General features: G+C 36.3%; 5 protein-coding genes and 1 pseudogene across 6 annotated transcripts; 3 read left to right on the top strand and 3 right to left on the bottom strand.

Annotated features, from left to right (window-relative positions):
• On the top strand, window positions 3,693-5,671 carry LOC109129906 (annotated as a pseudogene).
• On the top strand, window positions 6,026-11,253 carry LOC104757413 (30-kDa cleavage and polyadenylation specificity factor 30). Of its 2 annotated transcripts, none has more exons than XM_010480152.2 (7): window positions 6,026-6,465; window positions 7,236-7,592; window positions 8,957-9,119; window positions 9,292-9,402; window positions 9,714-9,782; window positions 10,055-10,141; window positions 10,340-11,253. In XM_010480152.2, the coding sequence occupies exons 1-7, from the start codon at window positions 6,101-6,103 to the stop codon at window positions 11,093-11,095; spliced, it is 1,908 nt and encodes a 635-aa protein (XP_010478454.1). In that variant the 5' UTR covers window positions 6,026-6,100; the 3' UTR covers window positions 11,096-11,253. The 2 variants fall into 2 exon arrangements, with proteins under 2 accessions (XP_010478454.1, XP_010478453.1); XM_010480151.2 differs by lacking the exon at window positions 6,026-6,465 and adding an exon at window positions 6,646-7,084.
• LOC104759543 (F-box protein At1g30790-like) lies at window positions 11,891-12,931 on the top strand. The gene has a single exon (XM_010482452.1). It carries the CDS (start codon window positions 11,891-11,893, stop codon window positions 12,929-12,931), a length of 1,041 nt encoding a protein of 346 aa, XP_010480754.1.
• LOC104759542 (cation-chloride cotransporter 1-like) lies at window positions 17,276-20,703 on the bottom strand. Its single transcript, XM_010482451.2, has 10 exons — window positions 20,567-20,703; window positions 19,947-20,025; window positions 19,256-19,341; window positions 19,064-19,178; window positions 18,771-18,871; window positions 18,560-18,621; window positions 17,983-18,210; window positions 17,772-17,886; window positions 17,451-17,645; window positions 17,276-17,379 (listed from the first exon to the last, which is right to left on the bottom strand). Exons 2-10 carry the CDS (start codon window positions 20,022-20,024, stop codon window positions 17,319-17,321), a joined length of 1,041 nt encoding a protein of 346 aa, XP_010480753.2. The 5' UTR covers window position 20,025; window positions 20,567-20,703; the 3' UTR covers window positions 17,276-17,318.
• On the bottom strand, window positions 20,625-25,477 carry LOC104759541 (cation-chloride cotransporter 1-like). Its single transcript, XM_019239690.1, has 12 exons — window positions 25,355-25,477; window positions 24,735-24,813; window positions 24,044-24,129; window positions 23,852-23,966; window positions 23,560-23,660; window positions 23,336-23,397; window positions 22,791-23,022; window positions 22,606-22,716; window positions 22,294-22,488; window positions 21,592-21,992; window positions 21,298-21,459; window positions 20,625-20,707 (listed from the first exon to the last, which is right to left on the bottom strand). Exons 2-12 carry the CDS (start codon window positions 24,810-24,812, stop codon window positions 20,700-20,702), a joined length of 1,551 nt encoding a protein of 516 aa, XP_019095235.1. The 5' UTR covers window position 24,813; window positions 25,355-25,477; the 3' UTR covers window positions 20,625-20,699.
• Window positions 25,413-26,803, bottom strand: LOC109129905 (cation-chloride cotransporter 1-like; the record flags this gene model as incomplete). The annotated part of the gene is made up of 3 exons (XM_019238936.1): window positions 25,413-25,495; window positions 26,086-26,247; window positions 26,380-26,803. Coding segments are annotated over 3 exons (594 nt in total), but the record flags the coding sequence as incomplete, so codon positions are not given.

Genomic DNA, 27,249 nt, shown 5'->3' with positions numbered 1-27,249 from the left:
TCAAAGAGCAAAAACTTCTTTCAAAGTCCATAAAAATTTGTATATATATAAAAACAAAAATGTGTGAAAACAAAGAGGTGTGAAACAAAAAGGTGCAAAAACTAACAAGTGCAAACATTAAAAGCTAGGGGTACGACAAAGAAACACAATTGTTGGATCAAAATATTACAACTATATATAAAAAAATAGGTGTAAAACAAAAATGTATGAAAACTAACAGGTGCCTATATGGAAAGTTGGGGTGCGACAAAGAAAAATAATTGTTGGATCAAAACTTTGAAACTTTTGAGATCATTAACAAAGGGTGACATCATTAATAATACTCAAAGAACAAAAACTCATTTCAAATTCCATAAAAATTTGTATATGCATAAAAACAAAAAGGTGTGAAAACAAAGAAGTGTGAAACAAAAATGTGTGAAAACTAACAATTTTAAACATTGAAAGCTAGGGGTACGAGAAGAAACCCAATTTTTGGATCAAAACATTGCAACTTTATAGAAACAAAGTTATAAACAAAAAGGTGTAAAACAAAAATTTGTGAAAATTAATGGATGCCAACATGGAAAGCTGGGGTGCAACAAAGAAACATAACTTTTGGATCGAAACTTTGCAAACTTTGAGATCATTAACAAAGGGTGAGATCATTAATAATACTCAAAGAAGAAATTTTTTTCTTTCAAAGTCCATAAAATTCTGTATATATATAAAAACAAAAAAAGTGTGAAAACAAAGAGGTGTGAAACAAAAAGGTGTGAAACAAAAATGTGTAAAACAAAAAAGTGCGAAAACTAACAAGTACAAACATTGAAACATAGGGGTACGACGTAGAAACACAATTGTTGGATCAAAACATTGTAACTTTTTATAATCAAAGAGGTGTAAAACATAAAAGTGTGAAAACTAATGTGTCCCAACATGGAAAGCTGGGTGTGCGACGAAGAAACACAATTGTTAGATCGAAACTTTGAAATTTTTGAGATCATTAACAAAAGATGAGATCATTAATAATACTCAAAAAAAAAAAACTCTTTTCAAAGTCCTTACAAATCTGTATATACATAAAAACAAAAAGTGTGAAAACAAGGTGCGAAAACTAACAAGTGCAAACATTGAAAGCTAGGGGTACGACGAAGAAACACAATTGTTGGATTAAAACATTGCAACTTTATATAAACCAAAAGGTGTAAAACAAAAAGATGTGAAAACTAACGGGTGCCAACATGGAAAGCTGGGGGTGCGACGAAGAAACACAATTGTTGGATCGAAACTTTGCAAATTTTGAGATCATTAACAAATGGTGATATCATCAATAATACTCAAAGAATAAAAACTCTTTTCAAAGTCCATAAAAATTTGTATATAAATATAAACAAAAAGGTGTGAAATCAAAGAGGCGTGAAACAAAAATGTGTGAAACAAAAATGTGCGAAAACTAACAAGTGCTAACATGGAAAGTTGGTGGAGCGACGAAAAAACACAATTGTTGGATCGAAACTTTGCAACTTTTGAAATCATTAACAAAGGGTGAGATCATTAATAATATAATACTCAAAGAACAAAAACTCTTTTCAAAGTTCAAAAAAATCTTTGTATAATATATGTATATATATAAACAAAAAGGTGTGAAAACAAAGAGGTGTGAAATGAGGGTATGACGAAGAAACATGATTATTGGTAAAAAGACTTACAACTGTTGGGATCATTAATTCTTCTTAACCGTTAGATGAGATATTAGAAACAATCTCATCCATTAGATTAAAGTTGACCCCCAAAAGTAGGTTTGTTATCGGATCAAAATATTGCAATTTTATATAAACAAAAAACGTGCAAGACAAAAAGGTGTGAAACCTAACGGGTGCCAACATGGAAATCTGGGGGTGCGTCGAAGAAACACAATTGTTGGATCAAAACTTTGCAACTTTTGAGATCATTAACAAAGGGTGACATCATTAATAATATAATACTCAAAGAACAAAACCTTTTTCAAAGTTCATAAAAATCTGTATATATATAAAAACAAAGATGTGAAAATAAAGAGCTGTGAAACAAAAAAGTGTAAAAATTAAAAGATGTGATTTTTAAAAGATGGGGTAAGACGAAGAAACACGATTATTGAAAAAAACTTGCAACTGTTGGGATCATCAATAATTCTAGACTGCTAGATGAGATGGTAGAAACAATCTCACCCGCTAGATTAAATNCCGTTAGATTAAAGTTGACCCCCAAAAGTGGGTTTGCTATTATATATAGATAATAATAAATATTAAAAATATTTAATAGTCAAACAAAAGGTGAGATACTAAAACGATTAAGACGCAACGTTTAATCGTGACTGTTTGTATTCTTACAAATCCGGAATCCACTTTTCGTTTTCGTTAACAGAGAAGAAACAGAAAAAATCCTAATTTGAGAAAATCATGAGATTCAATAAAATTGCTGATCTTCTTATTGGAAAAACTAATTGGCATATACACGCCAAGGTCTTACATTCTTGGAGTATCAACGAGTTCTTTACAAAAAGAGTATTGCTTCTTGTGGATGTAGAGGTTAGTGTCGTTAATTGAACATCATTCTTACTTAAATTTCATTTTTTAACAGTTCTTATATATATATATGACTTCTTACACAATTGTTATTAAACTGTGAAGGGTAACACAATCAAATCTATTTTTTATATCAAATACACTCGCTAAACTCCAAAAATATATTGACGATGGTGACTGATATGATATTAGAACTTTCAAAGTAATCAATCCAACCCTGAATGAGAGGAATACTCATCATCCTTATCAAATTAAATTCACGGACGATACCACTATGACGTTGGTCCAACAATTGAGTCCAAAGAATTACTTTTGATTCGAGGATTTGGATGATATATATCGTGGAAGAATAAATCATCCTATCTCTTTCGGTAAGTGTTCCGTGAGTATAGTTAATTGTAACTTTGTGTTCGGGAATCTAGAATCTTTATAGGATTTGTGGTAACTTTGTGTTCGGGAATCTAGAATCTTTATAGGATTTGTTGTAACTTTGTGTATTGGCCCCTCCCTTAGAAAAGTATGAATTAAAATTTTACAAAATGTAGATTTGCAACCCTTTGGAAAACTAAATTCTATCTTTTCCCCAAATTAGATGTCTGTGGATGTATAGTAGATGTGAAAAATAAAAGAAGACCTGAGAGTGCCATTAAAAGTAATGAAGTTGTTTTCACGTTGTTGAATTGCACGTAAAAGACATTTACTCTACTTTTAGGACAGTTACATTTTAAAATTGTCTCTATTAAGATTTTTTATTAATTTGATAAACATGTAGGAATGAAACTGTGAAGTGTTGTGTCAAAGATAACTACGCTTCTGAATTCATGTCTAAATGACAATCAAACAGGTGGTGAAACAAGTCCTTTGTTATGAAATTAGAAATGTGTTTTTTATGTAATTATTTTTCTGCTGCTCTTGACGAAAATTTGCTGGTGAAACAAGTCCTTTGTTAAGACAATTTGATGACAACCACCAAACAAAGAAGAACTGATTCGATTGAGATTAAATTTTCTTAAATTACCGGTTCTATAAACCGTCCAAGTTACTGGTTCAATCTAGTATAACCAATGAACCGAGCCGGATTCGTTAAACCATACTCCGATTGATCTCTCTCTCTGTTCGTTTCTTTCAAACCCCTAGCAAGAAAAATTGAAACCTTAACGATGGAGGATGCTGATAGACTCCGCTTCGACTTCGATTCTGGACCTGTTCAGCCCACCGCTTCTTCATGCCCGGTTTCTCTGCCTGAAACCTCTTCCTCCGCCGGTATTAATGTAGCTCCGAGCTACGATGATTCTGCCGCGACGGCGGTTGGACCTGGGTGGGGACGAAGTTTCCGAAAGACTGTCTATAGACATTGGCTTAGATGTCTGTGTGTGAAATTCAGAGACGATGAGAAGGATAGGTTCTGCAGCAGCTCAAGTAAGGTAGCTTCGATCCCTCTTCAATCCAAGGAGCGAGATCGTAACATTGAGAAAGGCACAAGCTCAAGTAAGGTAGCTTCGATCCCTCTTCAATCCAAGGAACGAGATTTTAACACTGAGAAAGGCACAAGCTTAAGTAATGTAGCTTCGATTTCTGTTCAATCCAAGGAGCGAGATCGTAACACTGAGAAAGGCACAAGCTCAAGTAAGGTAGCTTCGATTCCTCTTGACCTAGAGATTGAGATACTGAGTAGACTGCCGGCAAAGTCTCTTGTGAAGTTCCAATGCGTGTCAAAGATGTGGTCTTCCATCATCCGAAGCCAGAGTTTCGTCGATTCCTTCTTCTCCATGTCCTCTATGACGCAATCGCGGTTTTTAATCTCTTTCAGTAATGGTGGTCCATCAGCCATAGACAAGCGTTTGTTCATCTTCTCGTCTTCACACAAGGGAAGGGAGTCTTCTTCTTTAGAAACCAATCTCCATATGACAATACCTTCCGTGACCTTGACTAGCTGCTCCGGCTCCACCTGTGTTTCCGTCCATGGCTTCCTTGGGATTGCTGCGGGTAATCCGTTCATTGTGTGTAACCCTATCACGGGGAAACTCACTTGCTTACCAGGGCCACGCACATCCTTGGGATACGATCCTGTTGATGATCAATTCAAAGCATTGACCATGTTGTCTAATCCTTACCAGCAACCTGATTTCCTAGTGTACGAGTAGTTGTAGGAGGAGAATCTTGCTGGAAACGCAATCGGGTTATCACCCCTTTTTATTACACTGTAACTAAAGCAATAAGCATCAATGGTTTCGTGTATTTTGGTGCTTGGACCCCCAAACGAGGAGAGAATCCAGTGATTGTGTGTTTTGATGTTAGACATGAGAGGATTAGTTTTATCCAAGCGCCTGAGGTTGTTTTGTATTGGGAGGGTAAATCAATATTGAAAGACTACAAAGGGAAGCTAGCTTCCATTGCAAGGGACCCTTATCATGATTTCGACAGTTTTGATTTATGGATACTAGAAGATGCGGATAAACATGATTGGTCCAAGCAAACATTTGACCTTCCCTTCTCTTTGGGTTTTGGTGAGGAGATGATTTCCCCGGGAATCAACAAAGCTGGTGAAATCATTTTTGCCCCAGTAAGTCTGCTGCAGGAACCCTTCTACATTTTCTACTTCAATGTAGATACAAATGACATTAGAAAAGTTATGCTCAAAGGACTTGCAGATGATGAACACTTTAGGCGCAGATATGGAATTGGAGAGCAATGTTGCATCCACATCTCATCCGAACACGTTGAAACTTGAAAGTATTGCCTCTTTATAATTATGATTATGAGTTTTATGTATTTCTTGAAGAACCGTTATGTGTAAGAGCTTGACAAACTCTGTTTTTCCCTTTTCTTTTAATTTATATCTAAGCGTTGGTTTTTTTAACACCAAGCAAAAGTTTTTTTTTTTTTTTTTGAATGTTAGGACGTGATTTGCATTTGCTGACATGTGTTCTTTTCTAGCGTATTGCTCTTATTTCGAGTGTTTTCTATTTTTTCTTTTTAGTATAGAAATATAATAATATTCTTCTGGCTCCCCAAACTGATTTATAGTTCAGTGATCATTGAACACAACTGCCTACCTACTTGCTGTGTATTAGTATATGGGTAGTATATGCACAAGATTTCATTGAACTGTATGTTGCAGATAATAGAGAAGCTTCTTGATGTTGTTTGCTATGTAGATTAAGCGATTGCGGAAATTTTTGGCAAACAATCGTAATGATTCTTCGTGCTTCTGGAAAAACCAAATTCAACTATCACTGTCTTAACAAACAGTTGGTCTAAAAGAACAATCAGGTGAAGGTGGTCTTGCATTTCATTAGCCATTGTTTGACTTTGGTTAAGTGCTTTAAGAAAAAAATTAAAAAAAAAAAAAAAACACAGACAAATAAAAAAAAAACTACCGGTTCAATAAACCGTCGTCCAAGTTACCGGTTCAATCTGATATAACTGATGAACCGAGCCTGATTCGTTAAACCTTTATTTATTTAACATCAGAAGAAACCTCAAAATCCTCCTCCCAATTGATCTCTCTCTGTTCGTTTCTTCAAAGCCCTAGAGAAAAAAATTGAAACGCAATGGAAGACGCAGATGGACTTAGCTTCGATTTCGAAGGCGGTCTTGATTCCGGACCTGTTCAGTCCTCCGCTTCAGTCCCGGTTGCTCCGCCTGAAAACTCTTCCTCCGCCGCTGTTCACGTAGCACCGAGCTACGATCACGCAGCCGCGACGGTTGCTGGAGCTGGGAGGGGACGAAGTTTCCGGCAAACTGTTTGCAGACACTGGCTTCGAGGTCTGTGTATGAAAGGTGACGCCTGTGGATTTCTCCACCAGTTTGACAAAGCTCGTATGCCGATCTGCCGGTTTTTCCGGTTATACGGTGAATGTCGAGAGCAGGATTGTGTGTATAAGCATACTAATGAAGACATCAAAGAATGCAATATGTATGTCACTTTCACTTCTTATTGATATTAGGGCTTTTAGTGAATTGATGAACTTGGTGCTAAGAGACTCTACACTATGCAATGATTGAGATTGTGTTGATTCTTTGTTTGGTTAGCTTTTTTTACTAACAGATGATGTTATAANTCGTTAAACCTTTATTTATTTAACATCAGAAGAAACCTCAAAATCCTCCTCCCAATTGATCTCTCTCTGTTCGTTTCTTCAAAGCCCTAGAGAAAAAAATTGAAACGCAATGGAAGACGCAGATGGACTTAGCTTCGATTTCGAAGGCGGTCTTGATTCCGGACCTGTTCAGTCCTCCGCTTCAGTCCCGGTTGCTCCGCCTGAAAACTCTTCCTCCGCCGCTGTTCACGTAGCACCGAGCTACGATCACGCAGCCGCGACGGTTGCTGGAGCTGGGAGGGGACGAAGTTTCCGGCAAACTGTTTGCAGACACTGGCTTCGAGGTCTGTGTATGAAAGGTGACGCCTGTGGATTTCTCCACCAGTTTGACAAAGCTCGTATGCCGATCTGCCGGTTTTTCCGGTTATACGGTGAATGTCGAGAGCAGGATTGTGTGTATAAGCATACTAATGAAGACATCAAAGAATGCAATATGTATGTCACTTTCACTTCTTATTGATATTAGGGCTTTTAGTGAATTGATGAACTTGGTGCTAAGAGACTCTACACTATGCAATGATTGAGATTGTGTTGATTCTTTGTTTGGTTAGCTTTTTTTACTTACAGATGATGTTATAATTTGCAGGTACAAGTTGGGATTTTGTCCCAATGGTCCTGATTGTAGGTACAGGCATGCAAAGCTACCTGGACCTCCACCACCAGTTGAGGAAGTTCTTCAGAAGATACAACAATTGACATCATACAATTTTGGGCCAAATAGGTTCTATCAACCACGGAATGTTGCTCCACAGCTACAAGATAAACCTCAGGGCCAAGTTCCGACGCAAGGCCAGCCACAAGAATCAGGTAACTTGATGCAGCAACAACAACAACAACAACAACCTCAACAATCACAACATCAGGTCAGCCAGACACAGATACCACCAAACCCTGCTGACCAAACAAACAGATCATCTCATCCTTTGCCTCAGGGGGTAAATAGGTTTGTTCAGAGTCCCAAGGTTTTTAATTGGGTTATGTAAATTATGTTTCTGTATATCTATCAAGACGGTTGTTATTGGCCCATTATTGAACCATGGTTTCTTATGAGAGATTTGATCACTTTTACATGTAACTGGTTACTTGCAAGTTCGGAATTTTTTAACTTTATATATATTATAGATACATATTGAACTTCGTGTTTCATTACTACCCTTTAGGATACTTTTTCTTTGATAGTTAGGTAAATTTCAGCTATTACATGTAACCCCAGTTTTTAACAAAACAAAAAAAACGACACATATTTAGCTTGTGGGCTGGCTTTTCACTCTGATTAATCTTTAAGGATTATTAGTCTCCTCTTTCCATCAGGCCCCCTTCTTCATTGAGCTAATTTTGGAGATTGGCTTTGCAAATGGTGGTATACATGAACTGGTTTCTGCTAATATTGTATTTTATAGATTTGTGTCATAAAGAAGCAGAAAATTCATTTTGTTACTGTAAAATTGCTATATTATAGCACCAGTTTGGTGTTTTTTTAGTCTTCTGCTCACTGCCTAATCGCAAGTGGTTTTGAGGACCTTCTGAGACCCTAAAAGTCGTGTTTTCTCTTAACAGTTTATAATGTTTATGATGTGAGCAGTTTTGATACTGTTAAAGAGGTTCCAATTGTTTTGGTTTGTCTTTTGTCCTGTAATATGACATTTTATTCTTGCTTGTGTCATATAGTTAGTATTCTTTTCAACATAGATGTACGTTCAGTTTTCTAGTTTCATGAGTGTAGTACTTATGACCTTTTTGTTGTCTCTAATTAGTATACGACTTATATCTCTGTTACCTACAGTCTCAGTTATTAACCGTTCTTAACATCTTGATAACTATTGTGCTTGTATTTCTGTGAATTATATTATAATGCGTTGTCAATGATAACCGGCCTAGGGGAGGTAGACTTTGTGTATTCATATATCTGAAATTTCATATTGCTGTTTTCTTTTCTAGTACGTATAGAGATATGGCTAGATTGCTGATGATCTTGCCGCTCTTTAAGTTTTGATGATTACAATTTGTTATCTTATTGGTCTCCAAGGGTTGCTTTTTGGATAAAACTTAAGCTTATTCAGATATTAGTAAGGGACCTTGTAGTTCGATATACCTATATCTTCTGGAATCACATACAATGTGTATTATTATCTGAAGAAGGACAGGATTCTTCAAACGTTGTCTAGGATTTTGGCTTGATATTATAGTTTGATGTAATTGTTGTATGTTTGGTTTTATGTATCAGTAACTGTATATATCTATGTTTTATGCTATATTCTCACTCTTCATCGGTTATCCGTAATGTAATTTAGGATCTTGGTTTTTCAGGTATTTTGTAGTTAAAAGTTGCAATCGAGAAAATTTTGAATTATCTGTGCAACAAGGAGTATGGGCTACACAAAGGAGCAATGAAGCTAAACTTAATGAAGCTTTTGACTCTGTGGAAAATGTGATCTTGATATTTTCTGTCAACCGGACTCGGCATTTCCAGGTACTTTACTGGGTTAAGCATTAGCTACCATAATGCTTATTATGTTGGTAAATAAATTTCCCTATTCATCTGTACCAATGCTTGCCTTTCTGTAGTTTTCTTCTCCATAGGATTATATCTGGTAGGCGGCGTTATGATTCCAAATAACTTTGTTTTACATATGATGCCATAGGGCTGTGCTAAGATGACATCAAGAATTGGTGGTTACATTGGTGGAGGAAATTGGAAACATGAACATGGAACTGCACAGTATGGCAGGAACTTTTCAGTTAAATGGTTAAAGGTATACTGTCTGACTAAGCTTTCCCTTTAATCAATAGTCCATTCGCTAAGTTCTGGATTTATTTTAAATCTATATGGTCTTGCGCCTCTGGTGCTATATTCTAAACAGTAATTCTCAGTCTTAATGTCACTATACCTTTTTACCCTACCAACCTCAACACACAGCATCCCATTTTTTTTATGTCTCTTGTATCGACTCTGCAATGTTAACAAATGAGCTCTGGCTGATGTTACTGAGAAGTAAAGAGAATGCTTTCATAATTCATGCAGTAACATGACTTTTATGACTGATTGTAATTCTTACCATTGTAGTTGTGCGAACTTTCCTTCCACAAAACTCGGAATTTGAAGAATCCTTACAATGAAAACTTACCTGTGAAGGTACGTGGAACTTCTCACTATGTTTTTGATACGCTTCTCTAGCTGATCCTCTATTTGGGATTACTAATACACTCCGCAAAGACCTAACGAGTTACTCGTTATTGACCTTAGCTTGCACGGTTACTCATATATATTTTGCTAGACATTACAAGTTACTACTGATACAATGATTGCTTAACTAATGCTCGTTGTGTAATGTTTAAGTTCTTATAAGTATTTGCATGTAAGCTAGTCACTTGCATCTTCTTACTCTTTTGGTACAATGACCGTAGATAAGCAGAGACTGCCAGGAGTTAGAGCCTTCCGTTGGAGAACAGCTGGCTTCTTTGCTTTATCTTGAACCAGATAGCGAGCTTATGGTATATGCTCTCTCCCACTCTCTCTCTTTCTTATTTTACTTCGTTCTTTCATGATTCTTATGCGAATAAAATATAACACAGTGAAGAACTGAGCTCCATATGCTCTTTTATTGATGACTTAGGTTCCTTCTAGAATTTTTTTTTTCATTCTAGTACTTCATCTTGGATAATTAATTTTCATTTTTCCATGAATCCTAGGCAATCTCCATAGCTGCAGAAGCCAAACGAGAAGAGGAGAAAGCAAAGGGTGTGAATCCAGAGAGCAGAGCGGTGAATCCAGACATTGTGCCGTTTGAAGATAACGAAGAAGAGGAAGAGGAAGAAGATGAAAGTGAGGAGGAAGAAGAGAGCATGGCTGGCGGTCCTCAAGGCAGAGGAAGAGGAAGAGGAATGATGTGGCCTCCTCAAATGCCTCTAGGACGCGGAATCAGACCTATGCCCGGAATGGGAGGCTTCCCTCTCGGGGTAATGGGCCCTGCCGATACATTTCCCTATGGGCCTGGTGGCTATAATGGTATGCCAGATCCGTTTGGTATGGGTCCAAGACCCTTTGGACCGTATGGACCGAGGTTTGGTGGTGATTTTAGAGGACCAGTGCCCGGAATGATGTTTCCTGGTAGGCCACCGCAACAGTTTCCACATGGCGGTTATGGTATGATGGGAGGCGCAGGACGTGGCCCGCATATGGGAGGAATGGGAAACGCTCCTCGAGGAGGCCGACCGATGTATTATCCACCAGCAACATCATCAGCACGTCCTGGCCCAACCAACCGGAAAACACCTGAGAGAAGCGAGGAGAGAGGAGTGGGGACGGATCAACAAAATCAGGATGCATCACATGACATGGAGCAGTTTGAGGTTGGAAACAGTTTAAGAAACGAAGAGAGTGAAAGTGAAGAAGAAGACGAAGCTCCAAGACGATCAAGACATGGAGAAGGAAAGAAGCGTCGGTGAGAGCGACTTACACAAGCTATATAATTCACCTCTCTCCCCCTCTATTTTTGATTCAAACATATTAGTATTACATTAGTGGCATATTGTTCGTATTTTCAAGATATTTTGTATTATCAGACGACAAGAGTTGGTAATATAACTCTCACGCATCTTCAGTATTAGTATTACTTTTAAAGGTTTATGCCATTAGACTTTGGAAAAAGAACAGAAGACCAAATAGCCTTCAACTGTGCATAAACAAGTCACATCAACTATTTAGTTTTGCCTAGTCTTTGATCTTTCGACTGATATTGTAAACAATTTATCAATCAAAAGTGAAAACATAAACAACAATATTAGACCGTAAACGAAGCCCAATGAAATTTTAACCGCCAAGAGATGAGTCAGTTAGACATCACAAATTATGTTTGAAATCTAATAATATTCACATCGGGTGAAAATAATCCACGTAATCTTTAAAGATTTATCATGAACAGGAAAAAAAAATGAATTGAACCCTCAAAACAAACAAACGGCTGGGATATAAAGTTGTATTAAACCCTAGTATCATACAACATGAAAACAACAATGAAAGGTTTGCTCCCCATATCTCACTCAAAAAAAAAGAAACTCACTTTTGACATATCTCCTCTCCTCAGAACTTCCTTTGCCTAGTCGAATCTACAGTTTGTTTTTGGTAGGCGCCATGAAACGCGAGAAGAGACAACGGCAGATCCCATCCCTCTTGACCTAGAGGAGGCTATACTCACTAAATTGCCTGCCAAGTCTCTTATGAAGTTCCAATGTGTATCAAAGATGTGGTCTTCCATCATCCGAAACCAAAGGTTTGTCAATTCTTACTACGCTGTGTCCTCCACGATCCGGTCGCGGTTTACAATCGCTTTCTGCTGCGGTTCACAAACCAAGTTTGTCGACTGGCGTTTGTTCGTCTTCTCGTCTTCCTACGAAGATGAGAAATCTTCTTCTTTGGCAACCACTTTCCATATGACAATACCTTCAGTGTACTTGTCTAGCGCATCCGTCTGTCATTCTGTCCATGGTTTAATCGGGTGTACTAGCAGTGGTTCGTTCATTGTCTGTAACCCCAGCACCAACAAATTCACTATCCTACCATGTGCCGGGGCACGCACATTCTGGGGATACGATCCTGTTGGAGATCAATTCAAAGCATTGACCATGGTTTCTTATCCTAATCAGCCTCAGGATTTTCTAGTGTACGAGGTTTTAACACTTGGAGGAGGAGAATCTTCATGGACACGCAATAGGTTTACCAGCCCGCCTCATTTCACTGTTACCAAATCGAAATGCATCAATGGTTTCGTGTATTATGCTGCTTGGACCCCAACGCGAACTAAAAATCCGGTGATTGTGTGTTTTGATGTTAGATTTGAGAGGCTGAGCTTTATCAAAGCGCCTATGGCTGTTGTTTGCTGGGAGGGTGAGTCTATTCTCATAGAATACAAAGGCAAGCTAGCTTCCATTGCAAGATACCCTCATGCTGATTTCCGTAGTTTTGATTTATGGATACTAGAAGATGCGACGACACATGATTGGTCCCAGCAAACATTTGAGCTTCCTTTCTCTTTGGGGATGGGTAGGAATATCACTTCCCCGGGCACTAACAAAGCTGGTGAAATCATTTTTGCACCAAAACGCCTCTCAAATGATGCTCTACCATACTACATTTTTTACTACAATGTTGATAGAAAAGACATGAGAAGAGTTAGGCTACTAGGAATTGCTGACGATGAAGAGTTTAGGCGCCGTTACAAGATCGAAGGGCAACGTTACGTCTCCATCTCACCCGTACACGTCGAAACTATTGCCTCTCTATGATCTGTTTTATGTACCCTTTTCTTTAAGGATCTTGATTTAAGAGCTTGCATGACAAACTCTATGGTTTTTTTTTTCTTTTTCTTATAATCAATATTTTAAGGAGTCCATTAGTTATCTAGACATTTTTTGAAAAGTAATTTGAGAAGTAGACACTTTTTAAACAAAATTTGGAGAATAAGCACTTTTATGTTTTGTGAGATAGAGAGGTTGTGAGATAGAGTATAAGACCAAAATTAAAGAAAAAGACTAATACACCCACATGCTTTAAAAGAGAGTTTTATGTGTGGGTCTATAATTTTTTTGTAGTTGGACCTTAATTAATTAATAGAGGTCCACTAAAATTATGACTTATGTCTATTTGACCCATCTGGATTTGGTGTACACATCTAGGTAGTATACAATATGCGTCTGGTGTACCATATGCGTATGGTATACCATCTGAATTTGGTGTACCGTTTGGGTGGTGTACTATTTAGGTCTAGTGTACCATATGCGTCTAGTGTACCATCTGGGTTTAATGTACCATGTGCATCTGGTATACTATTTGGGTATAGTGTACCATCTGCGTTTGGTATACCATCTGGGTCTGGTGTACCGTTTGGATGGTGTACCATCTGCTTATGGTGTACCATCTGAGTTTTGTTTACCATCTGGGTCTAGTGTACCATTTGTGTTTGGTGTACCATCTGGGTCTAGTGTACCATCTGTGTTTGGTATACCATCTGGGTTTGGTGTACGGTTTGGGTGGTGTACCATCTGTGTCTGGTGTACCATCTGAGTTTGGTGTACCATCTGGGTCTAGTATACTATTTGGGTTTGGTGTACCATCTGGGTTTAGTGTACCATCTGATCATCTAAGTTTGATGCACCATCTGGGTTTGGTATACCATTTTTGTCTGGTGTACCATCTGGGTCTGGTGTACTATTTGGGGTGTTGTATTGTGATTTTGATTGGTGTACAAGCTAGTAACTCTACAATCTCATAATCTATCTAAAATAAATTGGTATTAAAATGGAACATATCATCTTTAAAGTTTCAAATATAACATCATGATTTAAAATTAAACATTAAGTCATAAGTTCTAAACCCTACACTTTAAATGTAAAATAGAGATCATACCTCTCTCTCAAAATGATACTCTAAATGTAAAATAGAAAACTCAAATTTTAAATATATATATATAGTATCTCTAAAGTTTCAAAATATCATTATGATTAAAATTAAACTTTCAAAATTAAACTCTAAACTATAAAATCTAAACCCTATTTCTCTCTTAAATCTATAGTCTAAATATAAAATAAAGAACTCATAAACAATTATAAATATATATTTGTTATTGGATAAATAAAGTCCATAAACAAAAAAAAATATCAGGCCCAGTAACAAATTTGTTTTCTTTTTATTTGTATATATAATTTCACACAAAAAATGGTATAAAAACAAAAAAGGGTATAAAAGTATATTACTAAAGGTCTGTATTAGAGAAGGAGAAGGAGAGAGAAAAGTGCCTATTTCTCAAATATCTTTCTATAAGTGCCTACTACTTGTCAAATTATTCTACGAGAAAGTGCCTTCCTTCCTAATATTGTCTATTTTAAGCATGGCTTTTCAACACCAAGGCAAGCTAGTTCGTCGTCTTAATTTGTAGGAGTCATGATTTGCATTAGACATGTGAATGTTTAGCGTTGCTTATATTTTTGAAAGGCGTTCTTTTCTAGTCTTATTTCTGGTGATTTTAGTAACTCTTTTACTTGCTGGCAAGCAATGACCTAGTAGTAGTGATCCTGTGTTTGGAAAGAAGACCCCAAAATCTATATAATAATAATAATCCAAATAAATACGTACAACAATTATGTTTTTTTTCAATCGTACTTTTTGGATATTTTCTAAAAAGTCGTGATGGATCATTAAAACAGTTATTTATGAAAAATTACAACTGTTCACTGTAAAGTTGTGTTGATTGGAACATTCGTATCTTTTGAAATCTATATATATTTGTCTGTTTGAACTGTTTTCATTTTTTTGTCATGACACAAAATAATAAAAGATTTCAATCTCAACAGTTTTTACAGTTTTCTAAATTATTCTCTAGCATTTATATTTTTATAAGTAAAGAAAATTTTCCAATTCTTGATTTAATAAATTTTTTTTGGAATGATGAATCTAATTTACAACTTTTAGTTAATTTTAAATATAAAAACTTAATGAAGATACCTAGAATTTTTTTTTTCAAGAGTTAGATGGATTATATAGTGAGTTTTTGAATTTGACTTTTCAATATGGTAATAAAGATGTCATCTATTTAAAAACAGTTTATATGGGTTATTAGGTGAAATCAAGTATAGATACAACAGTTGTGATTTTTCGTAGTACATTTTCGTAATTTTTTTTTAATTCAAACGGTTGTATCTGTTCATTGTAGAGTTGTGTCTTTTCACTATATTTCATTTATATATTTTCATCACAACTTTTTGTTCTAATAGGTGTGTCTATTTAAATAGTCATGTCTTTTGAACTCTATTTATATTTGTCTCTTCAACAGTAACTAACAAGTTCGTTGAAACAAATTTTCCATTTTATGTTGAATCTAGCTGATTGAATATTACTATCTAATATTCACTGTAATTCTATAATCTAACTAAAATTTTAGAAATGATTATAACAATAGAGAAATTTAATATAACTTAATATAGAATTTACGGTTATGTCTATTTATTGTAACTTTTAATTAAAAAAATAGTTTAATGTTTAAAAATTATAATAACAATCTAAATAAATACAAACAACAGTTGCGACTTTGCTTAGTATTTTTTTTGTAAGAAACTTGTTTTTATTTGGCTTTTTAAACTCAAACAATTGTATCAATTCATTGTGGAGTTATGTCTTTTCACTATAATTTATTCAAATTTTTCCATCACAACTTTTTGTTCTAATAGGTGTGTCTATTTAAATTGTCTTGTCTTTTGAACTTTCTATATATTTGTCTCTTCATCAATAACTATCAAATCATTGTTCGTTGAAATAAATTTTCCGTTTAATGTTGAATCTAAATAATTTGAATATTAATATCTAATATTCAACGTTATTCTATAATCTAACTAAAATTTTCTAAATATTTATAGCAATATAGAAATTTAATAAAACTTAATATAGAATTTATAGTTGCATCTATTTATCGTAACTTTTCGTTAAAAACTATTTTAATATTTAAAAGTTATATTATTTTGTTTTTAAATACAATTATTTAATAGAAAATTACATTTACTCATTACAACCATTAGTTCAATATTCTCAGTTAGGATCACTTTGTTATAATGATTTTTTAATTGTAGCTTTACCATAATTTTTCATAAAATACCTTATATTTATAATACTTTAAACAATGTTTTTTGCAAAGTTGCATCTATTCTACATAATATTTTTTGTCATAAGTTTTCATTTTGATGGTTGTGATTTTAGTAACAGTTTATATTTAATGTTTGTTTATTCAAACTATTCTATTACATTCAAATGATTTCATAATGTATAATTTTAAATTTTTTTTTTTTTTTTTCTAAAATATTTCCCCCGCGACATCGCTGGGGTCTGAGTCCTAGTAAAAATAAAGAAAAAGACTCCTTTGCGATTCTCTGTTGCATTTCCAGGTTTCTCCTGTTGGAATCTCATCTTTGATTAACATACTTCACAAATAATTAAGTATGAGAAGAAGAGTGTGAGAAGAACAAGTCGTAGAGGAGATCAAAGAATGAGAAAGAATAGTAGTCACCGAGTACAAGAGAAGTCAAAAGGGAAGAGAAGAGTCGTGGTGTTGTCTTACCAAAGAAAGAAGAAAGGCCAGTTGGGCCAGAAGTTGTGTAAGGCCCAAATGAATATTAGGGTCCTGGTCTTGTTTTAGGCAAAGTTCAGTAGTAAACTTAAGTGAATTAGGTTATTATTTTGACATTAGTATAAATAATATGTAAGAACAACTTTAAAGGAAGTATGAGAGTTTAAGCTAAGAGTGGCTAAACCTACAAAAACCTTCATCTCCTCTGTTTCACTCACCACATCTCCTCTAGTTTCTCCTTTCAGCTCTGTTTGTATTCTCTAATAAAACAGTAGCACATCATTCTCTCTTGCTCTCTTATGCTCTGCCTTGCACAAACCCTAAACTACTAGTAAAAGAGAAGGGATGTCTTTAATCTTCTACGTTAATATTTCAGATCACACGATTCACACGGATACTTTGTTACAAACACAACAAACACATACATATAGTGATTCTCTCCACTTGCTTATAAGAACACCGTCTCTGTGACCAGACAAGATAAATCTGTTCTGACATATAAATGTGTGTAGTATATAAAGAACATGAGGTTATTTTAGTTTCTTTCAGGTTTAACCATACTAAAGACACGAATATGCAAGTAACAAGTGGGTTTTTGCATTTCCTCCAGGACACTTCTCGCTAAGAAAACACAACAGATCAGCTGTGTAACAAAAAAAAAAGATAATCCACACGATGAATAAAGTCGTTACCTATCAGTCAAAAGTTTATTACGGGTCGCAACAGCTCCAAAAAATAACACAGAGATCAAATATAGCGAGGTTGTGGTCAGAGTGGCAGCCAACGTTCCAACAGTTATTGATCTTTGTGTGTCTTTCAGGGAAGCTGATCGATTTGAACCAGCCATAATTCCTGTTACAGCAGGGAAAAATAGACCCACCAGCTCACTGAAAAGAACCAACAAGAAGGGGAAATAAATTTCAGAGTAACAACTGAACAGAAAATTAATTCTAACATAAACCATAACTAAAGTTTTTCGATCATAGGCAACACAATCTCTGGAAGTTACTCACTTGAAGCTCCAGTACGTGCCTCCAGTTGGATCAGGAATTCCCGCATCATTTGTCATTTGATAAGCAGAACCCCAGTTATCTTTAAAACTTTTTAAACGCAAGCCCGTAATTCCAGCTGTGCCAAATTATAAAAGGGAACAAAAGGAAGGTTAACCATTCGGGGAAAACTAAACACCACACCTGTTTCGAACAATATCAACAAACGACTTACTGTCAGGGTCATCAGTCTTTGCCAAAAATATCCCAATGAATATGCAGAAGATAGAGAGCAAAACGGGTACGAGGAAAGCAGGTGCAACCCGATTGATCATCTTCACGCCGCCAAACACAATGAAGCAAAGAAGGATCGTCACTACAATTCCATAAATCTGCAAGTCATGTGAGTTCGGGCTTTGTATTGATTCGGCAACTGCTGTTCCATTAACCTTTGTGATAGTTTCTGCAATTAGAAATGAAGCACAGACATATGATTAAATGTGACTTCTAGACTATAGATTATGTCCTCAGGGAAACAAGTAAATTTTTTGTTAAATAAAACTCAAGATTTTCAATAACAGTCTTTTGTTTCTTCCAAAATCCTGAATTTGCATAAACGCTTTCTCAGTCTTAACAAACTGATGAAACAAATCTCAGGTGTCAAGACTAGCATTACAAAGTTGTGGTTTAGATAAGAATAATGGCGGATATAAAAACTAACAAATTACTAAGATTTGTTATAAATCCTCGAAGCCCTCAGCTAGTTCACAGGTCTAGAGTCTAGTTCTTAAAAGTTTCACAGTAATTAATACCTCTAAAAATCCCAGCAGCAGGGAATGCTTTTAGAAAAGTCTCCACGGCACCTAAAACATACCTACAATGATTAGGAAGAAAGCAAAAAAAAAAGTAGTTATTAGAACCACTTGGCGACCATGTGAAACTAAACAGAGCACCAACAACTTAATGGAATGAGTGTCAAGCTAAAGACTTTTTCCAAAGGTAGGATCTAGGATTTACACTTACAGAGCTCCAGCAACTGCATTGCCAAGGAAGAAGCACAAACCTATGCTAATCCCAACTTCTGGACCAAGAGCGCGACCAATGAGGTAATATGGTCCTCCACCCTGGAAGTAACACAAAAATTTATTAATAAACTTGATATTACTGTCTATTGTTTAATCACAAAGGAAATAGAAATTAACGAGGGGTGCCAACGCTGGACCCGAGACCCAACAGTAGGAGATATATTTTTAACTATGGTTTCACAGATTTTATTCAAAGAAAATTCAGGTGATATAATAGAAAAAAAGAATTACCTTCATTGCGCCATTTGTTGCAATAGCACTCAGAGATATCGTCGTCAAGAATGTACATAAGCCACAGAGCAATACCAATACCAGACCTTGTCCGATACCAGCCATACCAACAATCCTGAATATTGAACAGATTGAGGCAGGCTATAATGACTTAATAATATGCTGTGAAACATCAAGGAGTTGCAGTCTTACCATGTGAAACGGATATAGTATATAATTCCTAATATGTTTTGCAAGCAGGGAACGAAAACTCCCATCATTGTGCCCATCTTGAGAGGCTGCAACGAAATGCATAATATCATGGAAATTATAAATTAAGCAATAGACGATGTCTATGTCAAAAAGATCCTTACAAAAAATTATGACAAAAATCTGCCAGACTAGAATACCTAAGAATACTTTTGCATGCACCATAATCAACAGAACAATGAAGGAAATTATCATTGGAAAGTAAAACCATCTAATAATCCTGAAACAATGATAACTAAACAGAAAGTAGCAAAACAATCAGATATAGGATTGCAATCTTTGCAGTGTTAAAAGACATACTTCCGTACATAATCTTTATATCCTAAGTCTAGGATTGTTTATAAACGTTCCAAACAATATATCTAGTGCAAACTAGAGGAGATAAGGGTGATTCTAGTGCATGACACTTGAACACCTGGCGTGCCCCTGCATCGCCAGGGTAGAAAGATATACCTTTTAAGTTATTTTCCAATGTTCCCTAACATCTGACATCTACCTCTCTTGACTAAGCCTGATACTAATTGAAGTCTTTTTCTTTAAAAAACAGAGAAGCACTTGATCGTTACAGCCTGGCAGAAGTCATCAATTGTATAATTTAAAAAGCATTTAGAAGCTAATGGTAATAGGAAGATACCTTCGGGTGCCCTTGCGTGATGGAGATATCCTCCCCATCTCTAGGGCTAGAAGGTGTCGGAATCTGCTCTCCTGTCATACTGAAAGAGAAATTTATAACATTCTCACATGTACAGTTAAGAGAAAATGTGTTTCCCAAAGCAAATGACATATATATTGTGCAAGAAAAAACCAAACATGGGCAAAACTAAACATTATCGAAAAATTGAACTGCGGAATGGATCAAGTGTAAACCGTGGTTTAGGGTAAAAGATGTCATTTCCACGTAGCAGGATAAAAGAGAAATCCTTACTGTTTTATTAACAATGAGAGACACTAACACTAGTAAAGAACAACACAAACTAATGGAATGTGCATCAATGTTACAATAGAAACCTGAACTTGATACAATAGCCAGGGGAAAACAGTACACAAGGTTCCAACAAGCAGGAAACTTCTATCGAGTATATTGTTATCCATTGATTCAGTTAAGACGGGAAAAAAGAACAAGGTGTTTACAAAGTCAAGAAATGGAAGCAAGAGATCATTTTCAGTGATTATTCACTACTTCCTAATGCAAGTTAAGTCATCAATTCGTAACGAAAATTTCTAAATGTCAATAACAAATAAGATCGCAAGTACCTCTTCAAACCAAGAATATTCACAAGAGAATCGAAACCAAATAACTCCAGCTTGGATTCCTTCTGATGGACTCCATCTTCTGGACTTGTCCTATCCCTTGCATTAGCGCCCACATCTCCTGGTGCAAATACTTTTATGTTGCTGTCAAAAAACTACAAATGTGAGACACTCATGATGAAATAAGGTGCACAAGACTGAAACATTCAACAATAATTTTCCAAGGTTGAGTTTGGAATATTCCTGCACCCATGATTCTTTAAACTATAAGTTCACCTTGGAGGATTCTCTTTACCAGCAGTAAGGAAGCAGCGTAATATAAATTACCTAGTAGACTTATGCAACCCATCTACCAATGTGACCAGCTTTAACCACAACTAGTGATTGAAGCAAACGTAGATGAAGAAAGAAAAAAACAAAATTGTAATGTGAATCCTATCATGATAACGTCATTTTCAACATTAAATTGTCGGAGAATCTGACAGCAGATTCTCTGGGGGAACTATGAAATGAAGAATCTAAACAACCTTGGCAGCCTTAGAATCATAGAAATCGAATAAAATTGGATCGCATTCTACTGATCAGTACACAAAATTGTAATCATGAAAAGACATCGACAAGAAAACAGAACCAAACATTGGAGAATAGATATGGCAGGTTCAGCATTATGGAACATGGAGAATATATATTAAATAACCCGTTGGTTACAAGCAAAATAAATTTATGCAGCTCACCTCCGGGTGACCTGAGACTACGAAGGGCCAACTGGAAATATGCACTCTTGAAACCATCCCCCCAGTCCCCGGCCTTTCCTTTAAGGCCAACATATTTGTATATAAGACTTGCAAGTGCAATGGCAACCACAGTGAACGACCAGGAAATCAAGAACATGATCACTGTTACAGTAGAGAAAATTGAAACATCAACAAGTCTTTACAATAAGACATTTCGAGCTTCAGGTGTGAATATACTATATAGGAAGACAGTACCAAAGACATTTTATTCAGTGAGTATATGGAAATTGATACCTATGCAGAGTGAGGCTCCAACAAAGGAAAGGCTCCAATGATGGTATTTCCACCGTGGACGCCAACTTGGAGCATCAAGAAGATCGAGCAGGAAACAAGACAGGTTTACTCCCGAATAGCATAAAAGATAAAACATAGTCACAGTTGGTGTGATAAGATCCAGATTTCCAATAACAACACATCCTATGCAGATAAATGCTGTGAAAAGCGTCGCTATGTGAGGTTCACTAGTATCTGCAACTTTAAAATAATTGAGGATGGGGAGAATATCATCATTTGCTATAGCTGCAAGTAACCGTGGGGCCCCTGTCAAACTCTGGAGAGCAGCCCCTAAGGTTGAAAGGATGATTCCAACGTGAACAATGGCAGGGAAAGGCCAAGCAATTGTAGCAGTAAGTAGCCTGCAATAGAGGGAAATTGAATTAGAAAAAGTTCATAATGTAAGCTTGGTGTTGAAGTACTTAAAAGAACACCGTCTCTGTGACCAGACAAGATAAATCTTTTCTGACATATAAATGTGTGTAGTATATAAAGAACATGAGGTTATTTTAGTTTCTTTCAGGTTTAACCACACTCAAGACACGATGCAAGTAACAAGTGGGTTTTTGCATTTCCACCAGGACACTTCTCGCTATGAAAACACAACAGATCAGCTGTGTAACAAAAAAAAAAGATAATCCACACGATGAATAAAGTCGTTACCTATCAGTCAAAAGTTTATTACGGGTCGCAACAGCTCCAAAAAACAACACAGAGATCAAATATAGCGAGGTTGTGGTCAGAGTGGCAGCCAACGTTCCAACAGGTATTGATCTTTGTGTGTCTTTCAGGGAAGCTGATCGATTTGAACCAGCCATAATTCCTGTTACAGCAGGGAAAAATAGACCCACCAGCTCACTGAAAAGAACCAACAAGAAGGGGAAATAAATTTCAGAGTAACAACTGAACAGAATAATTAATTCTAATACTAAAGTCTTTCGATCATAGGCAACACAATCTCTGGAAGTTACTCACTTGAAGCTCCAGTACGTGCCTCCAGTTGGATCAGGAATTCCCGCATCATTTGTCATTTGATAGGCAGAGCCCCAGTTATCTTTAAAACTTTTTAAACGCAAGCCCGTAAAAGGGAACAAAAGGAAGGTTAACCATTCGGGGAAAACTAAAGACCACACCTGTTTCGAACAATATCAACAAACGACTTACTGTCAGGGTCATCAGTCTTTGCCAAAAATATCCCAATGAATATGCAGAAGATAGAGAGCAAAACGGGAACGAGGAAAGCAGGTGCCACCCGATTGATCATCTTCACGCCGCCAAACACAATGAAGCAAAGAAGGATCGTCACTACAATTCCATAAATCTGCAAGTCATGTGAGTTCGGGCTTTGTATTGATTCGGCAACTGCTGTCCCATTAACCTTTGTGATAGTTTCTGCAATTAGAAATGAAGCACAGACATATGATTAAATGTGACTTCTAGACTATAGATTATGTCCTCAGGGAAACAAGTAATTTTTTTGTTAAATAAAACTCAAGATTTTCAATAACACAGTCTTTTGTTTCTTCCAAAATCCTGAACTGATGAAACAAATCTCAGGTGTCAAGACTAGCATTACAAAGTTGTGGTTTAGATAAGAATAATGGCGGATATGAAAACTAACAAATTACTAAGATTTGTTATAAATCCTCGAAGCCCTCTGCTAGTTCACAGGTCTAGTTCTTAAAAGTTTCACAGTAATTAATACCTCTAAAAATCCCAGCAGCAGGGAATGCTTTTAGAAAAGTCTCCACGGCACCTAATACATACCTACAATGATTAGGAAGAAAGCAAAAAAAAAAAGTAGTTATTAGAACCACTTGGCGACCATGTGAAACTAAACAGAGCACCAGCAACTTAATGGAATGAGTGTCAAGCTAAAGACTTTTTCCAAAGGTAGATTCCTTGAAAGGATGTAGGATTTACACTTACAGAGCTCCAGCAACTGCATTGCCAAGGAAGAAGCACAAACCTATGCTAATCCCAACTTCTGGACCAAGAGCGCGACCAATGAGGTAATATGGTCCTCCACCCTGGAACTAACACAAAAATTTATTAATAATAATGATATTACTGTCTATTGTTTAATCACAAAGGAAATAGAAATAAACGAGGGGTGCCAACGCTGGACCCGAGACCCAACAGTAGGAGATATATTTTTAACTATGGTTTCACAGATTATATTCAAAGAAAATTCAGGTGATATAATAGAAAAAAGAATTACCTTCATTGCGCCATTTGTTGCAATAGCACTCAGAGATATCGTCGTCAAGAATGTACATAAGCCACAGAGCAATACCAATATCAGACCTTGTCCGATACCAGCCATACCAACAATCCTGAATATTGAACAGATTGAGGCAGGCTATAATAACTTTATAATATGCTGTGAAACATCAAGGAGTTGCAGTCTTACCATGTGAAACGGATATAGTATATAATTCCTAATATGTTTTGCAAGCAGGGAACGAAAACTCCCATCATTGTGCCCATCTTGAGAGGCTGCAACGAAATGCATAATATCATGGAAATTATAAATTAAGCAATAGACGATGTCTATGTCAAAAAGATCCTTACAAAAAATTATGACAAAAATCTGCCAGACTAGAATACCTAAGAATACTTTTGCATGCACCATAATCAACAGAACAATGAAGGAAATTATCATTGGAAAGTAAAACCATCTAATAATCCTGAAACAATGATAACTAAACAGAAAGTAGCAAAACAATCAGATATAGGATTGCAATCTTTGCAGTGTTAAAAGACATACTTCCGTACATAATCTTTATATCCTAAGTCTAGGATTGTTTATAAACGTTCCAAACAATATATCTAGTGCAAACTAGAGGAGATAAGGGTGATTCTAGTGCATGACACTTGAACACCTGGCGTGCCCCTGCATCGCCAGGGTAGAAAGATATACCTTTTAAGTTATTTTCCAATGTTCCCTAACATCTCACATCTACCTCTCTTGACTAAGCCTGATACTAATTGAAGTCTTTTTCTTTAAAAAACAGAGAAGCACTTGATCGTTACAGCCTGGCAGAAGTCATCAATTGTATAATTTAAAAAGCATTTAGAAGCTAATGGTAACAGGAAGATACCTTCGGGTGCCCTTGCGTGATGGAGATATCCTCCCCATCTCTAGGGCTAGAAGGTGTCGGAATCTGCTCTCCTGTCATACTGAAAGAGAAATTTATAACATTCTCACATGTACAGTTAAGAGAAAATGTGTTTCCCAAAGCAAATGACATATATATTGTGCAAGAAAAAACCAAACATGGGCAAAACTAAACATTATCGAAAAATTGAACTGCGGAATGGATCAAGTGTAAACCGTGGTTTAGGGTAAAAGATGTCATTTCCACGTAGCAGGATAAAAGAAAAATCCTTACTGTTTTATTAACAATGAGAGACACTAACACTAGTAAAGAACAACACATACTGATGGAATGTGCATCAATGTTACAATAGAAACCTGAACTTGATACAATAGCCAGGGGAAAACAGTACACAAGGTTCCAACAAGCAGGAAACTTCTATCGAGTATATTGTTATCCATTGATTCAGTTAAGACGGGAAAAAAGAACAAGGTGTTTACAAAGTCAAGAAATGGAAGCAAGAGATCATTTTCAGTGATTATTCACTACTTCCTAATGCAAGTTAAGTCATCAATTCGTAACGAAAATTTCTAAATGTCAATAACAAATAAGATCGCAAGTACCTCTTCAAACCAAGAATATTCACAAGAGAATCGAAACCAAATAACTCCAGCTTGGATTCCTTCTGATGGACTCCATCTTCTGGACTTGTCCTATCCCTTGCATTAGCGCCCACATCTCCTGGTGCAAATACTTTTATGTTGCTGTCAAAAAACTACAAATGTGAGACACTCATGATGAAATAAGGTGCACAAGACTGAAACATTCAACAATAATTTTCCAAGGTTGAGTTTGGAATATTCCTGCACCCATGATTCTTTAAACTATAAGTTCACCTTGGAGGATTCTCTTTACCAGCAGTAAGGAAGCAGCGTAATATAAATTACCTAGTAGACTTATGCAACCCATCTACCAATGTGACCAGCTTTAACCACAACTAGTGATTGAAGCAAACGTAGATGAAGAAAGAAAAAAACAAAATTGTAATGTGAATCCTATCATGATAACGTCATTTTCAACATTAAATTGTCGGAGAATCTGACAGCAGATTCTCTGGGGGAACTATGAAATGAAGAATCTAAACAACCTTGGCAGCCTTAGAATCATAGAAATCGAATAAAATTGGATCGCATTCTACTGATCAGTACACAAAATTGTAATCATGAAAAGACATCGACAAGAAAACAGAACCAAACATTGGAGAATAGATATGGCAGGTTCAGCATTATGGAACATGGAGAATATATATTAAATAACCCGTTGGTTACAAGCAAAATAAATTTATGCAGCTCACCTCCGGGTGACCTGAGACTACGAAGGGCCAACTGGAAATATGCACTCTTGAAACCATCCCCCCAGTCCCCGGCCTTTCCTTTAAGGCCAACATATTTGTATATAAGACTTGCAAGTGCAATGGCAACCACAGTGAACGACCAGGAAATCAAGAACATGATCACTGTTACAGTAGAGAAAATTGAAACATCAACAAGTCTTTACAATAAGACATTTCGAGCTTCAGGTGTGAATATACTATATAGGAAGACAGTACCAAAGACATTTTATTCAGTGAGTATATGGAAATTGATACCTATGCAGAGTGAGGCTCCAACAAAGGAAAGGCTCCAATGATGGTATTTCCACCGTGGACGCCAACTTGGAGCATCAAGAAGATCGAGCAGGAAACAAGACAGGTTTACTCCCGAATAGCATAAAAGATAAAACATAGTCACAGTTGGTGTGATAAGATCCAGATTTCCAATAACAACACATCCTATGCAGATAAATGCTGTGAAAAGCGTCGCTATGTGAGGTTCACTAGTATCTGCAACTTTAAAATAATTGAGGATGGGGAGAATATCATCATTTGCTATAGCTGCAAGTAACCGTGGGGCCCCTGTCAAACTCTGGAGAGCAGCCCCTAAGGTTGAAAGGATGATTCCAACGTGAACAATGGCAGGGAAAGGCCAAGCAATTGTAGCAGTAAGTAGCCTGCAATAGAGGGAAATTGAATTAGAAAAAGTTCATAATGTAAGCTTGGTGTTGAAGTACTTAAAAGAACACCGTCTCTGTGACCAGACAAGATAAATCTTTTCTGGCATATAAATGTGTGTAGTATATACAGAACATGTGGTCATTTTAGTTTTTTTTTTCAGGTTTGGCCATACTAAAGACACGAATATGCAAGTGACAAGTGGGTTTTTGCATTTCTCCAGAACGCTTCTGGCTAAGAAAACACAACAGATCAGCTGTGAAACAAAATAAAGATAATCCACACAAGGAATAACGTCGTAACCTATTAGTCAAAACTCAAAAGTTTATTACGGGTCGCAACAGCTCCAAAAAACAACACAGAGATCAAATATAGCGAGGTTGTGGTCAGAGTGGCAGCCAACGTTCCAGCAGGTATCGATCTTTGTGTGTCTTTCAGGGAAGCTGATCGATTTGAACCAGCCATAAC

The sequence above is a fragment of the Camelina sativa genome, chromosome 17, assembly GCF_000633955.1.
Source record: "Camelina sativa cultivar DH55 chromosome 17, Cs, whole genome shotgun sequence".
Classification (NCBI taxonomy): Eukaryota; Viridiplantae; Streptophyta; class Magnoliopsida; order Brassicales; family Brassicaceae; genus Camelina; species Camelina sativa.
Note: the sequence above shows the minus strand (reverse complement) of the source record. Positions and strands in the feature narration are given on the sequence as shown.

Bases quoted from the DNA above. Each gene is read 5' to 3' on its own strand.
- LOC104757413 (XM_010480152.2), top strand. From the start codon at position 6,101: ATGGAAGACGCAGATGGACTTAGCTTCGATTTCGAAGGCGGTCTTGAT. The intron at 9,783-10,054 runs GTACGTGGAACT...CAATGACCGTAG, and splicing joins ATGAAAACTTACCTGTGAAG to ATAAGCAGAGACTGCCAGGA. The intron at 10,142-10,339 runs GTATATGCTCTC...CATGAATCCTAG, and splicing joins AACCAGATAGCGAGCTTATG to GCAATCTCCATAGCTGCAGA.
- LOC104759543 (XM_010482452.1), top strand. From the start codon at position 11,891: ATGTGGTCTTCCATCATCCGAAACCAAAGGTTTGTCAATTCTTACTAC.
- LOC104759542 (XM_010482451.2), bottom strand. From the start codon at position 20,024: ATGACAGGAGAGCAGATTCCGACACCTTCTAGCCCTAGAGATGGGGAG. The intron at 19,342-19,946 runs GTATCTTCCTAT...ATTTCGTTGCAG, and splicing joins TCACGCAAGGGCACCCGAAG to CCTCTCAAGATGGGCACAAT. The intron at 17,887-17,982 runs GTAAGTCGTTTG...AATTTGGCACAG, and splicing joins AAAGACTGATGACCCTGACA to CTGGAATTACGGGCTTGCGT.
- LOC104759541 (XM_019239690.1), bottom strand. From the start codon at position 24,812: ATGACAGGAGAGCAGATTCCGACACCTTCTAGCCCTAGAGATGGGGAG. The intron at 22,717-22,790 runs GTCGTTTGTTGA...CCTTTTGTTCCC, and splicing joins ACTGATGACCCTGACAGTAA to TTTTACGGGCTTGCGTTTAA. The intron at 21,460-21,591 runs GTATCAATTTCC...CTACTGTAACAG, and splicing joins TGGAGCCTCACTCTGCATAG to TGATCATGTTCTTGATTTCC.